Source organism: Lipomyces doorenjongii (genome assembly GCF_038497915.1).
Source record: "Lipomyces doorenjongii strain NRRL Y-27504 unplaced genomic scaffold V1508scaffold_28, whole genome shotgun sequence".
NCBI lineage: Eukaryota > Fungi > Ascomycota > Lipomycetes > Lipomycetales > Lipomycetaceae > Lipomyces > Lipomyces doorenjongii.
The window spans coordinates 14,426-30,972 of NW_027118095.1; the positions used below are offsets into that span (position 1 = coordinate 14,426).

Genomic DNA, 16,547 nt, shown 5'->3' on the forward strand with positions numbered 1-16,547 from the left:
TAGCAAATGAAACCCTTACCCGGAGTCCCTAAAAAATTCCCTCCAGGTAACTAAAGAAGTTTTCGACCACAGTAGTAATTGAGCAGACATATTATTCGACACCAAGTAAACTTGCTAAACATCTTACCTTCGCTATTGGACCATAAATGTTCGGAATATACTACATCAAACGGACAGGACAAGTATATGGGACAACCGTGGCAAAAGTATTCCGCTTTTTCGTAGCCGCATTAACAAATCTACTGGCCCGTGAAGCTTTCTGCCGGCAGATCCTACAGTTACTTTTAGGGCCGCATTGATGATTCACGTGCGCGCTGTTGTCAGTTTATTTTGGATTAGACTTGCATGACAAACAGGACTAATTCAGACAAAATTTTAAACATCATTAGAACTGTACAATACACAATGCCGAAAACATCCGTAAACAAGTAGAGGAAGTACTAGAAATACAAAGCAAGCTCGCCAATATCCAAAATGTTTAAACACACATACAAAACAAGGACGCCCGTTAAGTCATTGAGGAGGAGGCAGGTGATCGACCGCGGTCGATTCTGTCAACATTAGTCTTTTCGAACTTCACGTCGTCCACGTCGTGATTATCGAACATCGCACACCGACCGTTATGTCCCGCGACATCCATATCACTGCCACTTTCTGCATCCGAATCATACTCTTGCGTTCTTGCAGTCCGCCTTGACCCACTCATACTACGTCTAGCTGATCCTGTGCCATTTGCCGGCACGCTCACACTGCGTCCAACACTGCTCGCGCCGCCGCCTGTTGCAACCGTGAGGGGCAGAGATTCTCTGCTGCCGCCAAACAGTGAGTCTGGAGCCAAAGCTCGAGTACTAGCATTAGTATCAATACTCTTCCGGCGCCGCTTTGACGAGCTTGCGAGAGTAATGACCGACGCGTTATCCTCATAGTAGTAATTCGATGTGCTAGTGTTTATACTGTTTGCAGTCGATGTTGTGACATGATTAAATCCGGGCGGCAGTGTCATTAATGACGTATTATTAGTTGATGACGATGACGACAGAATAGATGGCGAGCGCCGTGATGTGGTGGTACCCGTTGTTGTCGTAGTAATCGACGGTGTCAGCTTTGACTGGAGATGCCGTTTGCTTGAGTGCGGCGTCATTGTTCCGGCACTTGTCGAAGCTGTGGCGCTGGCGAACACGTTGTTGTATACGTAGGTACCGGCCACACTATTTGCGTTGAGAGTTAAACTGACATCACTGTCAACTGATGAACGGTCATCACAGATGCCGCTGGACCCCCGCCGCCGGCTAGGAGCATAGTGCGTGCTGCCGCGGTAAAGCCCGCTATGAACACTTCCACCAGTGCTTGTCGTCAGTATGGATGGTGTCCGAATTGATCCGTCGCGGGAGTAGGCGTACTGCTGCTGATTATGACTGTGTTTGTAGAGCGGCGCGAGAGATGACGAAGTGGTGACCGGCGACATGCCGTTTGCACCACCGTGAGAGGTAAGCGGATGCGAAGTCGTATATGGTGGAGGGGACGAGCTTGTTTTTGAATTTAACGAACGTGATGTTGGTACGAGCTTCCTCACCCATGAGAATCGACTTTTGCGTGCTATCAACCAGAGTTAGTCGAATTTCAACTGTATACGACGGAACAAGAAGCAGCGTACGATGCGATGATGATGCTTGCGCAGAGACCTGTGCCGCCATTGAAATAGAAGTTCGTCTGCAGTGGCTGCGTCAATATTGAATAGTTCTAACCGCTCGATGCCCGTGAAATAAGGCCTATCTGTGCTGAATATAGAAATCTGACCAAATCCCAATCGAGCGAAATGACTGTGTGATGTGTTCTGTCTATACCTTCGACGCGAATAGATGTCGTACAATCACGCATTACCGTTCGAACGGTGCGCTTAAGATATTCAAGTATCGGCGATGGTCTTAACTTAGAATTTTTTGCACTGGAAACTGCGAATACTGTGTCGCTCCTGAATTGTATGATTTGACTTGTTCTATACGCAGTGGGCGGAAGACGGCGAGCAATAACAGTAACCAAGGGTTCTTCTCATACTAAAGTGTCTCATCAACGTCACTCTCCAAGTATCGGCGTGACTCGCTGGGCCCCACAGCGCCGACAATATGTTACTCCCATTTTACGTGCTGTCCTTAAATTCAAACTGTGTACAGACTAAAAGATGAACCGTAATTCCAGCTGGTTTGTTGCATAATGGAACTAATGTCAGCACAGATAATTTGGTGCCGAACTAGCTCGACATATCCGTGCATTTTACTATAGATTACATGAACTAGATCGATGATCCGTTCAACAGCACACCTGTGTAGCGCAGTCAAACCAAATAAATTGTAAATCACAATACATTTCCAACCAATTAAACCAATCTAGATCCAAACAAACTGTCCCAACATATTACATCACGCCGAACTTTAACCTAATGTACACGTATCGTTTGATCTAGTAGAAATCGCCTTGATCAAGCATGGCCTCAACGACCTTGACAAAGCCGGCAATATTGGCGCCCTTGACCAGCGACGGCAGACCGTCTGTTTTCTCAGACGAGTACTCGATCGCGGTGTTGACGCAGTTCTGGAAACACGTGACCATTATGTCTTTCAACCTGGAGTCGACTTCCTCCCGGGTCCAGGCGACGCGAGCCGAGTTCTGAGCCATTTCGAGACCAGAGACGGCGACACCACCGCAATTAGCGGCCTTACCAGGGGCATACCAGGTGCCCCCGGGAGCCTTGATGCGCTCCGACTCAAACACGTCAATGGCTTCCATTGTCGAGCCCATGTTCGATCCTTCGGCGACGAACTTGCACCCTGCGGCGACCAGCGCGTAGGCCTCTTCGCCGGACACTTCGTTCTGGGTTGCGCACGGCAACGCGATGTCGACCGCGCCAACGTGGGTCCAGGGGCGCGCACCGGGAATGTAGTTGAACTTGCCAGGCTTAAACTTGGCGTCGAGAGTCGCTAGCTCCTGGTGCAGGAGCTTGATATTCGCAATCTGCGAGATCTCCTCCGGCGTGAAGCCTTCGGACTCAGACGATGCGAGGACGAAGGCGCCCTTGGAATCCGAGAGCGACACGACCTTGCCGCCGAGCTCTATGACCTTGAGCGCGGCGAACTGGGCGACGTTTCCGGAGCCGGAGATGGCGACGGTTTTGCCAGCGAACGAGTCACCGGGGTTAACGTAGTCGATCATCTTTTCGACATAGTAAATGAGACCGTAGCCGGTGGCCTCGGGACGAATGAGCGAGCCACCCCAGGTGATGCCTTTGCCTGTCAAGACCCCTTCGAACGCGTTGCGGTAACGTCTGTATGCACCGAAGAGGTAGCCGATCTCGCGGCCGCCGACACCGATGTCGCCAGCGGGCACGTCAGTGTCGGGCCCGATGTGGCGGGAGAGCTCCCTCATGAAGGCCTCGCAGAACTTGCGGATCTCGTTGTCGGACTTGCCCTTGGGATCAAAGTCGGCGCCGCCCTTGCCACCGCCCATGGCGAGACCGGTGAGTGCGTTCTTGAAGATCTGCTCATACCCGAGGAACTTGAGGATCGACAGGTTGACGGTCGGGTGGAATCGGAGGCCGCCTTTGTACGGCCCGAGGGCGGAGTTGAACTGGACCCTGAAGCCGCGATTGACCTGGAGATTGCCAGCGTCATCCTGCCAGACCACGCGGAACTGGATGACCTGTCCGAAATATTAGCGGTTTGCAGAGTAGATCTCATGGAATTACATACTCTCTCGGGGATCGAGACGACAGGGAGGACCTTCTTGAGTTTGGGCTTCTTCTCGAAGAGGGTCGAGTTCTCCAGGGTGAGCAGAAGCTCGTTGTAGGCTTGTTCGAATTCAGGCTCGGAGGGCAGTACCATTTATGCGGTAGTAGTGTGGTGTGTAGTCAGAGAGCACGGAGGGACGACGGGAAGCGGCAGTACGACAGAGATATATAAGAGTCAGAGTGGGAGGAGTCATTTACATCGCTGCCCAAGCTGGAGCGGGGCGCCACACTGCCATTGCCGCGAACAGCAGAAAAAGAAGCGGCAGCTGATCTATGCGCCGCAACGCAAAAAGATTTGTCTGTGTTCAAAAGTCGCAATTGGCCCAGAAACCAATGCCGAAGTGGTGACTCACTGAATTGCGAATTGGTTATCTCTGTCCAGTCAGCGTGCAGTGTGAATGATTACACCCCATTTGCATCACTCGAATGAAATTAATAATACATGAATCCGAATTACATTCACATATTTACTTAACAATGCCACTGGTTCTAAGTAGGAAAGCTCGAGGTGGGGTGAGCAGCAACTTTGATGGGCGCCACCGACGTAAGTGTGACTGTGGCTCAGTGCGGCGGACCCTCCGACGCAAAAGTTTGTGGAAGTTCAAGAAAAAATTTTCTGGCGCGTGCACCCACAAAAAGGCCGACGCGGGAAGGTGTGTGTGTAACGTTTGTGCTACGTAGCCACCCCTGGATGGCGAAAAGATTTTGTTTACGCCGATATCGGCTAAGCACATCAAACTCAACGAACCCCCCTGTTGCTAACATGTTATTCACTACCAAAAATGTGGTTCATCGCTCATGAGGAACTGTTTGCTACAGTCGAGATTGCTTCCGTGCCGCTGGAGTCGTCCCTCCCGCCTTTACGTCATCCATCCAACGACCAATGCATTGGACCAGTAAGTCGATCTCAGAAGTGCTGTTGTCTGCATGCAGACAAACCCGCACTCTTTCTGCGCCTTTGGGCACCGTCGGTGGCACTATAGCACGCACAACAAAACCTGCATCCTGGCAGTATCGAGCAAGCTCTCGCGGATATGGAGTCAAGACCGAAAATATTGAAGACTTCCCAGGTCGGGGGGGCATCTGCAGTAAGGCTGCACCGTGCACGTCGGTTAGGACGTCAAGTTGTTCTAGGCGGCTATCGAAATGCTGGACTAACTTCCATAATCGACTTCGTCGCTGTTCACAATATCTCATTAGCGATCCCACACTTTCGGTAAAAAGAGAAATACGCAAACTGTTTACATTTTCTGCCAGCCCAGTCCATAGAAGCTCGTATGATGACCTTATAGCGGCTAGCGCAGGATATGACATAAACGTCGAGTATATCAGGGGCCGTGCGTAATTAATTAGATATTGCTTTGTTATTTCGGAGCACAGAACAATTGCTGGATGCAAAAAGTGAGAACCACGTAGACTGCAACCGCAGATTCAGCTGCAACATCATGTACAGGACTTACCGCCATTGCAGCTCAGAGCTTTCCCAAATGTGTGCACACGGGCAAATACTCTATTTTCCAGTCCAAGCTCGCAGACAAGACCTGCACCCCTAGCACCGATAACTCCCGTCGCGTGAGCTTCGTCTACAATCACGTACCCATTTTTATTAGGAAGCAACTCATCCACGCACCGAACGATATCCACGAGTGGCGCAACGTCGCCATCCATGCTGTATACAGACTCGAGACCAACAAATACATTGGATTTTCCGGATGCAATTGATGAGTTTCCTCGTTTCATAGACTCTAGGGTTGATCGAAGGCTAGCAACAGAATTGTGTGAAAACGACACTCTCGTAGCCGCCCTCGAAAGTCGCATGCCTTCATGGACACTTGCATGGATATATTCGTCGTATATTACAATGTCACCTGACTGAGGCACAGAAGCGTATAGACCGGAATTGGCATCGAAACCAGAGTTGAACAGCAGCCCAGCTGGCGCGCGATGAAACGCCGTGATATCCGTCTCGAGCTGCTCCGCGAACTTTGAATTTCCGTCCAGGAGTCGCGAGCCTCCGCTGCCAAGGTCGAAATCGCCTCTCAGACGTTCCATGTAGGCAGCACGAAGCAGCGACGACGATCGCAGTGATAAAAAGTCATTGCTAGAGAAATCAGTCGAATTGTCGCCTGCGATTGTTAGGCTCCTGAGCCCAGACCTCTGTCGGCGCCTTTCAAGAGTATTCCGCATAGACTCTGTAAGTGTTTCTTCCGACATCTTCTGGCTCTAAGAATATCGAAAGGAATTTCATGGATGTGGGATGGGGGCTGCGGACATAACAATTGAAACTTAAAACTTCCTCCAACTCAAACCTAAGTCGACGCCAAACCGGCAAACCCTAGCCCTCGAGGACTCGAATGAGCGCAACTCAGAATTTGCTGCCCCTCCTCTTCTAAACCACTGACAAATCTCCTTCGATACATCGATGGACGTAATTCGTTCGGCACTGTGGAAGAGCCTCCATTCCTATCAAGTTTATGGCGCAAATACGAACGTCGGCAAAACTATTATCTCTACCGCGATTTGTAAGTCGCTGCGGCGAAAATTCCCAGACGAGAAGATATGGTACCTGAAGCCTGTCTCGACCGGACCTTTGGCGGAAGCTGACGACTGGTATGTGCATTGTATTCGCCATGTGGCTAACACTTGCCACTCGTTAGTTCTCTCCTAGCTCATCGAAATCTTTGCAATAGCCATGTCGGTAAATTTGTCAGAGGCATTAACACTGATTGCTTGTTTCAATTTGACGAACCCGTCAGTCCTCATATAGCAGCACAACAAGCGAGCGGCAATGTTCCATCAGATTCTGAGTTGCTGCAGTCGATCTACTCCAAAATATCGCAATATGCTGACTGCGCACCTGGCTGGGCCCTGGTTGAAACGGCTGGCGGAGTTCATTCCCCGGGACCAAGCGGAACTTCCCAAGCAGATCTCTATCGGCCGCTCAGACTTCCTACTATCTTAGTTGGCGACCCGAACTTGGGCGGGATATCGTCGTCTATATCCGCATTTGAGTCGTTGCATGTTCGTGGCTACGATACGAGCCTGATTCTATTATTTTCCAACCACAAATACAAAAATCATGAATACTTAGTCGACTATTTCTCCAAAAGAAATGTCACTGTGCTATCTATTCCCGCTCCTCCCGAATTGCAACCTGACGGCGGCGATTTCCAGCGGATGACTGAATATTATGATATTCTGAGTGAATCTGATCCAATGGAACACGCTCTCAGTCTCTTGAAGGCAAACCATAAGAGCCGAACTGAGAATCTCGAGAGCATGGCGTCGCGAGCTAGCAGTGTGCTATGGTATCCTTTCTCTCAGCACCGGTCTATATCGCCGGCAAGCATCACGACCATAGACTCCGCTTATGGTGACCACTTTCAAACGCTGAATACTTCACGAGAAGACACGCGCAGACCTCTTCTGAATCCGACGTTTGATGGTTCTGCCTCCTGGTGGACCCAAGGCTTGGGGCACGGTAATCCAGAGTTGTCATTGGCAGCAGCATACGCTGCCGGTAGATACGGACATGTAATGTTTGCCGGGACAGTCCACGAGCAGGCGCTTACATTAGCTGAAACCCTACTAGCTAATATGCCTAATTCACGGCTGAGCAGAGTATTTTACTCAGACAACGGCAGTACGGGAATCGAAGTTGCCGTGAAAATGGCATTGCGAGCATCTGTAGTCAGGAACGGTTGGGATGCATCCATAAAAGACCTGGAGGTTATTGGGCTAAAAGGAAGTTATCATGGTGACACTATTGGAGCAATGGACTGCTCGGAGCCGTCTGTTTATAATAAGAAAGTGGGCTGGTATACAGGTCGAGGATATTGGTTTGAATATCCTACTGTGAAAATGGTGAATAGTAATTGGATTGTCGAAGTGCCCGAAGCACTTAAGCCAGAGCTGGGACCTAGTTCCCAGTATAGGTCGATCAGTGAGATCTTCAATCTCTCTGGTCGCCAATCTGAACCACTGGCCAACCGATATCGAACGTACATTCAAAAAATCATTAAGAAACTCGTGCAAGAAGATAAACGAAGGTTTGGGGCATTGATACTGGAACCAGTCGTACTCGGCGCCGGTGGAATGATCGTTGTGTGAGTAGCATTCCTCTCAGAAAAGTGACATCCAGCTAATTATTGTCAACAGAGACCCACTATTTCAAAAATTGCTGGTTGAAGTTGTGCGCGAGTCCCGCGATGTATTTGAGTCAGGTCGCTTGGACACTCGTGACGACTGGACCGGTCTGCCCGTCATTTTTGACGAGGTTTTCACTGGCCTCTATCGTCTTGGCCGTTTCAGTTCAGGGTCGTTTATCGGAGTGGATCCGGACATTTCCGTTCACGCGAAGCTTCTAACTGGTGGAGTGGTTCCTCTCTGCGCTACTCTAGCGAGCGAGAGTATATTTGAATCGTTCATTAGTCCGGATAAATCGGATGCTCTGCTGCATGGTCACAGCTACACGGCCCATGCCATTGGCTGCACAGTTGCTCAGGCCTCCATTACTTCTATGCTTGCGATGGAAAGAGACCATTCCTGGGATGATTTCAAGACTCAGTGGCAGGACTCACGAGGTCCAGAAATTTGGAGTGTGTGGTCTAGAGAATTTATCGAGAAGCTGTCAAATGACCCTGCCGTTGCGGGGGTAATAGGACTCGGCAGTGTCCTAGCAATTACGCTTAAAGATTCTGCTGGTAGCGGTAAGTAATAGTGTTGCTGCGACGTGTCGACTTGGTTTAACGTCGTTTAGGATACACATCCACCATTTCGCAGGATTTGCAGTCGCGTCTGGCTCAAGGAAATGGACGCGAATGGAATATCCATTCGCGCGTGCTCGGCAATGTCATCTACTTGATGTCAAGCTTAACTTCGACAAGTCAAAATATCCGGATGATTGAGGAATTTGTTGATAGCGCTCTGCATTCTAAAGTGTGATTTTGCTTCGTGTCTGATTAATACAGTTTTCACAGAACTTAAGATACTGATTGACGAATAAATGAAGACAAAAAAGGGTTGACTTGCCCTATAGAAAAAATTTCTGATCCCACTCCTAACTATTATAGGAGTGACTCACCGAAAGTGAGTCGCCGGACCAATTTGACTGACGCGCTCAGACGTAAACCATGCCACACTCAGGCAGCAGATCTATGCCAGCGAGTCAATTTGCAATACTTGTGGGGCGAGTATCTATGATCTAGTGTCTCCCTTAAAAAAGTAGAGCGAGTTTCTTCTGTACTGTCACTCGTGTGATTTATGCGAGGCACGGCTGCGAGTATCTCGTACGAGGCTTAAGAGCTGCTCTGCAGTTATCCACTACGTCCGCGCGCGTGTCAATTTTTTGGCTGTCTAGTCATGATATTTGAATTTAATATCAAAATATATCTTGCACAACACATTACAAAATGATTCATGAGATATTTGGGGAATCCATACGCAAAAATAAGAGGAAGATGACCAGAAAAAGCACTTCTCACCAAGTCCAATCGTCATGCGCTGCTCGAAGCGCCCCTGATTCGATCGTAGAGCCATAGAGATCACAGTCAACCCAATTACGATCGAGAATGTATTCCTGTTTTGTGAACCTGTTATAAGCTATCCCCACCCGCAAAAATGCGAAATTAAGCAGAGTGTTTGGGAGTCTTTTGACCCCATAGGGGCTTCCAATCCACGAGGGACTTGCACTCACAGAAGCATTGCTGCTTCTATACACGCGGGGCTAGGTCCCAGCGTGGCAACATCCCGAGAGATGCCACCACTTGCCATCATGCTCTCAGAGCAAGATGAATTCAAACATTAAAATCGCGGTCAAAGACCGAGGTACTCGAAATGCGAGTACTTGTGCAGATAAAGATATGCACAACTACATAGAAAAGGAACGTCCATTTGGACAAAGGTGTAGGAAACATCCTCAGGGCAAAAAACCCAGTGGAAAACAAATTCCCAAACCTACACCGTTCCTTACGAGCTTGATGGCTCCCCCCAGTGGCCACACTCGAGTACGCTTTGCGGAAACCGCTGCGTGCTCATTAAAGAGGATTTCAGTCCGTCAGAACTCCCCTCATGCCCCCAGATGAGAATATATCGCCGGAACCAGTTGTGGACCAAGCGGCTTGGTTCTCACCGCCTAGGTCAGCTGGATCCGGGATGTCCTCGGCCACATTCGAGTACGCGTCCCCGGAACTGGTAGTGTCCAAGTGGCTTGGCTTTCGCCATCCTTGGACTTACCCTTGCTCCAACGCGAATCAGCGTACTCGAATTGAAGAGGATCGCAGTCTGTCAGGACTCCCCTCATGCCCCCGTGCCCATCGTCGAGTACGCATCAGCGTACTCATATTAAGGAGAGTCCGTCAAAGACTCTCACTTTGCCCCCAGTAGAGGACGAACTGCTAGAACCGGCAGCGTATAAGCGGCTTGGCTCTGGCCACTCGGACTCAATCCGGGTTCCAGGCTGCTCTCTTGCCCACAATTGAGAACCCTGTCTGGCTACATAAATGTTAGCTAAGTGACCAGGTTGTAGGAATTCTGAAGTATACTCGCTTGTGATTGAAGAGGATCTCAGCCAGTCACAGGCTCCCCTCTCAGTTCATTGCAACTCTCGCTGGCCAGGGGACTTAGTTCTCGGTTGTCAAGTTGTAAGGGCAGCAGCAGCATCAGCAGCGGGAAAAGATGGCCGTATTTATAACCAGACGAGAGGCAACGAAACCGGCGTGCGTCGGCGGCGAGTTGCGCGAGCGCGGTCACTAATTAACTGTATGATTGTTGTCTTCTGTGCGAATATTCTCCGTCCGAGCGCGATCGTGTTTCAGTGTGAATCAGACTTAAGCGCAGGTCTTCTTGCAGCCGGGAGTGTCGGATTGGCGCTGATCCGCAATGACGCGAACAGCCACTCAGTATTGGCAAAACCCTCAAGACGATTTGAAAAACTGCTTTCTCCAGGATTCCGTATCAGCTGGGCCACTGTGGACGTTTAGTGCCTCGCGAATTGCGGATGGATGAGAGAGGGACGCGTTGTTGACGCGTGAAGAAAACCCGGCGACTGACGCGTCAGCCACGCGCGACAGCGTCCGATCTGTGTAACGGCAGAGTCTTGGTAAGACAGTCATCGCTTCGAATGCGAAACATTAATTAATTCATTGCATGAAATAGCCGAGATTGCATGAAGTTGAGGTTTGATTTCGGCGTACTGACGCGACCGAGCGCAGAGGCGCGCACGGAATGAGTGAGAGTGCAGTTTCAGTTCGGATTTGTCGAGTTAAATGCTCAGAGTTTCAGACAGCGTTTGCTTGGCGGGCGTCTCAAAATCGCGGCTGCGGCACCAAAATGTGTATTTTTGAGTAGCGGACTACGAAGTAATGCAGTTGTAATATATTTACCCTTCGTTATAACTTATCGTACATAATAGCTAGGAGGATTCGACTTCTACTATCCCAGACTCACATATGCGTGATTTGACTCATCATGCAGACCCACTTATGCAATATTGAACTCTAATCTGAGCGATGAGAATCAGATAATTCTTCGACAAGATCGTCTTGGCCGGACAGTTTATCGACATGCGGCGGCATGGCTGTCCCGGAAACTACAGGTAATGTAATATCTGACAGATTACTCACTTCTGATCAGACGCGCTCATTCGGATTAGACCCCAGCAATCATGACCCGATTGCCCGGTTCCCTCGTGAAGTAATCAACATGATATTGTCGCACCTCACGCGCGAGGAATTATCTGATTTGCAACTTGTCTCGTGCGCTTGGAATTCCTGTCTCTTCCAGTTTGTCGTCGATACTAGTGTGCGCCGTGGGGCGCTTGATCTCGCTCTGCTTCGGCCGAGAGTGACGGCGGCGAGGATCGCGAGAGTTCTCAAGGCGGCGACTGTGAAGAGTGTCGCGATGACTGGGAGTATCGACGGTTATATGGTTTTACTGCGGCAGTCCTTGTCTGATGGCTTGTACGCGAAAGTCGGCAAGAACAATGTGAGACAATTGGTAGCTAGCATCACGACTGAGCTCGACAATTTGACCGGCCTTACTGTCGATAACACGTTTGCTGAACTCTTGGATGACTGGAAATATTTTGGACCTAGTAATACGATCGTACCGAATCAGTTGAAGTCACTCACGTTACCACTCGCGCTCATCCAGCACTTTTACGAATTCCTCGGGGGGACGCCGAACTTCGTGCTATTCCCCAGTGTCGAGCGGCTGTCATTCTCGTTTTCCACGATGCCGACAACTCTGGATGACAAAAGATGGGCAGACTTCTCACCAGACTGCTTCAAACGCAAGTTCGTTGTCTTGCCGTCTTTGCAGCATCTATGCATCCTCAACGACGCAGACACTCGGGCTTCTGTTAACCACCGCGCGCTGGACTTTATCCCTATGTGGATGCCAAACACGGAGACGGTGACGTGTTTCGGCCTGGAAATATACTGCTGTCGCACAGACGATATCACCCACGACATCGCGTACCGGGCTGATTTCAGCAGCCTGGCAAAGCTGCGCAGTCTTAAAATTGTCAACTGCCAACTGTGGCTCGCGCCGCGTCTGCCGGCTACCTGCAAATCCCTTTGTCTCGACGGGACGATGGTCAGGATCGCTGTCCGTGGGCGACCGAGACTGAACGAGTCCTACGATGCATTCGAGTATAACGAGCCAGGCGCGGGCACCTACTATGACTTGACGGAGTGGCAAGATAAGGACGTGCAGGAATACCAGGGTTTGCAAGACGTTTCTTTATGCGGTAATCCGTGGCTAGTGAGATTTCACCTCTGGTTTATCACAAGCCAGTGTCAGGCTCGACTACGGCGGCTGGACCTCTACGGCACGCCGCTGATGTTCATAGGTCGGCCGCAGGCGGAGGATGCGCCCGAGTATGATTTGCTAAGAAATTTGATGGCCAGATGTCCGAATCTGGAGTATCTCGGGCTCGGAGGACAACCCACGATCCAGGAACGGCACGCCACCAATCTCATTAGATTAAATAATCTAAAGGAAGTGTGTCTTGTGCGGACAGCGGTGAAGTTTGCCGAGATGATTCGGGTGCTGGAAGCGTTTAACGCTGCGGGAAGGGAGTTGCAGCTGCTGTATTACGACGGCGGGCCTTGTTTGATGACGAACGATCAGTATGCAAATTTACGTGCCCGGTTTCCCAGTATTGACATCAGGCGCATGTTTTAGTGCACTAACGGACATTAATACATATAATATTAGATTTGAATTAATTAGCAGCGGCCTCAGCCGCGATTAATCACAATTCAGCCCCTTCGGGCTCCGATCAAGTAGCAGCGTCACAAGAAACATCAATGTGAACAAACTCGATATTGTGACCATCAGGATCGTGCACAAAAGCACCATAATACCCCTTATGATACTCCTTCCTGATGCCCGGAGCGCCGTTATCCTTGCCGCCACTCTTCATAGCGACTTGGTACCATTCTGCTACCTCGGATGGCGACGACGCCCCGAATGCAACGTGGGTTGAGCCAATGGGCTTCGACGGGTCTGCAAGTGTCAGGCCGAATTCCGCAGCATGGGGGTTGCTCGCCGGGGCGTAGTATACGAATTCATCTGGCCCTGTCAGTATTCTTCATCCATCCATCATCCATCCATCCATCTATCGCCACCCACTAAACACCCGACAACAGCTATCACAAACATCGGATCAAGCGCAAAAGACATACCATACGCGAACGAAACAACGTATCCACATGCAGCAAGCACTGGATCGTAGAATTCTCGCGACTTCTTGATGTCGGACACATAGACTGCGACGTGGTGGAGTGGCATTCTTTCCTATTTGTTTGAATCAACAATCAATTGGGTTCAGTCTGATCGTAGCGTTCGGTAGTGAAATGGATGGAGGGGAAACTCTCGTGGCTTTTATATCATTTAACTGGTGCCCTGCTTTGCGTTTCCGCGTCGACACGCGACGATGCTACAGGAGTTTATCTCCACGCGTCGCATTGGCGCGAAGTCACATGGCCAATCAAAGCACCACTTTTAACACAACATCACTCTGGACTCTTGGCGATTAACCCAAAAGGGCTAGCCACCATAATCCAGAGATCTGGCCCAGTGTCTTGAATGGGCAAATTTTTTTTATGGATACGAAATGAGCAATACAAATACACAATACACAGCGAATACAACAATCACTGCTTAATAATCAATACAAATATATGAGAATAAGAAGGGTAGATTGACGACTTATTCTCTATTGGACGGATAGGCCACGGACGTCGTGTCATAAAATGTTTCCTTAATATTTCGGATACTCACGAATCTACTGAGAATATTCCCACTACCGCTTTTATCGTTCGTGCCAGATCGTCGGGAACCTCCGAACCATTGCTGGCCAACAACGGCGCCGGTCTAGAATTTGAGAATCGTTAGCGCGTATCATATGGCTTGAAGAGTAAGTTACTCACGCATTTGTCGTTGATATAGAAATTTCCCGCCGCATTTCTGAGTTTTTTACTAGCCAATTCGACAGCCTCACGCGACTTTGCGTACACACTTCCCGTCAGAGCGTAATCGGTGGCAAGATCGATAGTGTCCATTATACTCTCGTATGCCTCATCCTCATATACATACACCGACAACAACGGGCCGAAGAATTCTTGTTGAAAAACATAGTGTTCAGGATCGCTTGCAACCACAATGGTGGGGGAGACATAGTACCCGATCGAATTGTCTGCTTTGCCGCCCACAAGGATCTCGACTTTCTCGTCATCGGCCAGCGAAGTCAAAATATTTTTCAGTTTGTTGAACGAGTGTTTGTGGATCACAGGGCCGATGAACGGTGTCAAATCGGTTGGTGCGCCAATCGTGAGTGACTTTGTCTCTTCGACGAGTACAGATTTAAACTGCGGCCAAACAGACGCAGACACGTAGGCACGTGACGTGGCCGAACATTTCTGGCCCTGATACTCGAACGCTCCACGGACGGTCGATTTCGCTGCGCTGGTCACGTCGGCGGACGAATGGATCAGATGGAAGTTCTTGCCACCGGATTCGCCGACAATGCGCGGGAATGAACGATATTTCGGAAGATTCGACGCGATTTTCTTGTAAAGTTCTTGAAACACGACCGTGCTGCCAGTGTAGTGCAGTGCTCCGAAACTTCTATATGAACGATTAGTGACAATTAGTATAGATACGACTAAGAACGAACCTCGCAGACAATACTTCAGCAGTGACAGTTTCTGCGTCGCCAGGGATGAAGTTAATGACGCCATCAGGGAGACCGGCCTCAACAAAGATGTTGTACAGCAAATAGTTCGACAGCACAGCATACGGCGATGGCTTCCACAGCACCGTATTACCCATCAATGCAGGCGCAGCGACAAGATTTCCGGCAATGGCAGTAAAATTGAACGGTGTAATGGCGTACACGAACCCCTCCAATGCACGATACTCCGCCCGATTCCACACTCCCGGCGCAGACTTGAGCGGCTGCTGCGCATATAGCTCCTGCGCATAGAGACAGTTAAACCGCAAGAAATCAACCACCTCCGCAGCCGCATCAATCTCTGCCTGATAAATGTTCTTGCCCTGTCCAATCATCGTCGCCGCTAACAACTCGTACCGGTACTTCGTCGCGATTAACGCCGCGGCCTTCAAAAACACAGCCGAGCGCACACTCAGCGGCGCGGACTCCCATTTCCTCTTTGCCACTTGCGACGCCACAATCGCCTGCGCGACATGCTCTGTCGACGCCTGGGACGTCTCTGCGACGATCTGTGCATGCCTTGCAGGGTTGACGCTCTGTACTGATGTTTCTGTGAAAATCTGGGAGCCGCCAATGACGAGTGGGATTTTGATCGGAAGCTGCGATTGGAGAGACGTAAGTGCTGCTGCCAGCGCAGTTCTCTCCGCTGAATTTGGCGCGTAGGAATTCTGGCGGAACGTAGTTAGCGCTGATCTCGCAGATCCCGTCGTTATCTCGAATGAAATACTTACAACTTCCTCGTTTTCGATCGGAGGAACTTGGAATGAGCCGTAGGATGCCATTTTTTGTTGATAGCTGAGTCTTGGGTGAGGAGATCAAAAAATTAGTGCTCAAGTCAGAGAAAAGAGCATCTTTTGACGCTGCGGCGGGACTTGTCCGCGTGCGCAGTGCTTATTATCACGTGATGTTCACTGCAATGGATTATTGGGTCCATTACGGACATTATCGACATAATTACATATTCAATTATTCTGTTGCTTAAGGTTCTATGTATATACCGTAATTAATTACTACGCACATGTGATGGACCAATTTATAAATATTATTAGATCGAATTGTAGGGCCTCACCCCGGGGCTTTGGATTTGGGTTAGGGTATCTCTGAGGACGACTCAAAACTAATGTTATTCAAAATTACGCTCATCAGGATCAGTTACAGTGTCCACAACAAAACCAGCACTTCCTTCTCTTCCGTTCAGAGTCCTGTTACTTGATGGCGCTCGAAGTATTCAGGGCCCCGGCCACGCCGCAACAGGAAGGTGTGATTGCGACACCGCGACGGAAGGGTCGATCTTTGCGTACTTCGCTGGCGCGAGTATGTTCCTATTGGTGAGATTTGTTGAGAGTTGGCTAATATGTATCTATTGGATTCGTTAGGGTGGGAGTTCTTTTAAGCAGGTTAGTTGAGAATTGTGGATCTTTGAGATTGAAAAGTATGCTAACACCATCTAGAATGGTACCACCCGTCTGTTATAATTCGTCATGACCAGTGTTAATCTTTTTGCAGACAACGATTACTCCGAATTAG

The 16,547-nt window shown here is 49.6% G+C and overlaps 7 protein-coding genes across 7 annotated transcripts; 2 read left to right on the forward strand and 5 right to left on the reverse strand.

Moving 5' to 3' along the window:
• Positions 1–209: 209 nt before the first annotated feature.
• Positions 210–2,075, reverse strand: V1508DRAFT_140662 (uncharacterized protein). The gene is made up of 2 exons (XM_066936006.1): positions 1,655–2,075; positions 210–1,596 (listed from the first exon to the last, which is right to left on the reverse strand). The coding sequence occupies exons 1-2, from the start codon at positions 1,692–1,694 to the stop codon at positions 509–511; spliced, it is 1,128 nt and encodes a 375-aa protein (XP_066795477.1). The 5' UTR covers positions 1,695–2,075; the 3' UTR covers positions 210–508.
• A 382-nt stretch (positions 2,076–2,457) lies between these two features.
• V1508DRAFT_355394 (Glutamate/Leucine/Phenylalanine/Valine dehydrogenase-domain-containing protein) lies at positions 2,458–3,875 on the reverse strand (the record flags this gene model as incomplete). The annotated part of the gene is made up of 2 exons (XM_066936952.1): positions 2,458–3,693; positions 3,744–3,875. 2 exons carry the CDS (start codon positions 3,873–3,875, stop codon positions 2,458–2,460), a joined length of 1,368 nt encoding a protein of 455 aa, XP_066795478.1.
• A 505-nt stretch (positions 3,876–4,380) lies between these two features.
• V1508DRAFT_439717 (PLP-dependent transferase) lies at positions 4,381–6,060 on the reverse strand. Its single transcript, XM_066942232.1, has 3 exons — positions 5,242–6,060; positions 5,027–5,169; positions 4,381–4,960 (listed from the first exon to the last, which is right to left on the reverse strand). The coding sequence occupies exons 1-3, from the start codon at positions 5,993–5,995 to the stop codon at positions 4,595–4,597; spliced, it is 1,263 nt and encodes a 420-aa protein (XP_066795479.1). The 5' UTR covers positions 5,996–6,060; the 3' UTR covers positions 4,381–4,594.
• Positions 6,061–6,182: 122 nt separating this feature from the next.
• Positions 6,183–8,792, forward strand: V1508DRAFT_418297 (pyridoxal phosphate-dependent transferase). Its single transcript, XM_066940443.1, has 4 exons — positions 6,183–6,391; positions 6,472–7,887; positions 7,940–8,490; positions 8,541–8,792. Exons 1-4 carry the CDS (start codon positions 6,204–6,206, stop codon positions 8,723–8,725), a joined length of 2,340 nt encoding a protein of 779 aa, XP_066795480.1. The 5' UTR covers positions 6,183–6,203; the 3' UTR covers positions 8,726–8,792.
• A 2,201-nt stretch (positions 8,793–10,993) lies between these two features.
• V1508DRAFT_418306 (uncharacterized protein) lies at positions 10,994–13,007 on the forward strand. The gene has a single exon (XM_066940444.1). It carries the CDS (start codon positions 11,354–11,356, stop codon positions 12,965–12,967), a length of 1,614 nt encoding a protein of 537 aa, XP_066795481.1. The 5' UTR covers positions 10,994–11,353; the 3' UTR covers positions 12,968–13,007.
• V1508DRAFT_418307 (Glyoxalase/Bleomycin resistance protein/Dihydroxybiphenyl dioxygenase) lies at positions 12,959–13,716 on the reverse strand. Its single transcript, XM_066940445.1, has 2 exons — positions 13,471–13,716; positions 12,959–13,357 (listed from the first exon to the last, which is right to left on the reverse strand). Exons 1-2 carry the CDS (start codon positions 13,574–13,576, stop codon positions 13,065–13,067), a joined length of 399 nt encoding a protein of 132 aa, XP_066795482.1. The 5' UTR covers positions 13,577–13,716; the 3' UTR covers positions 12,959–13,064.
• A 154-nt stretch (positions 13,717–13,870) lies between these two features.
• V1508DRAFT_418309 (Aldehyde/histidinol dehydrogenase) lies at positions 13,871–15,856 on the reverse strand. Its single transcript, XM_066940446.1, has 4 exons — positions 15,752–15,856; positions 14,964–15,688; positions 14,218–14,914; positions 13,871–14,161 (listed from the first exon to the last, which is right to left on the reverse strand). The coding sequence occupies exons 1-4, from the start codon at positions 15,800–15,802 to the stop codon at positions 13,997–13,999; spliced, it is 1,638 nt and encodes a 545-aa protein (XP_066795483.1). The 5' UTR covers positions 15,803–15,856; the 3' UTR covers positions 13,871–13,996.
• Positions 15,857–16,547: the final 691 nt, after the last annotated feature.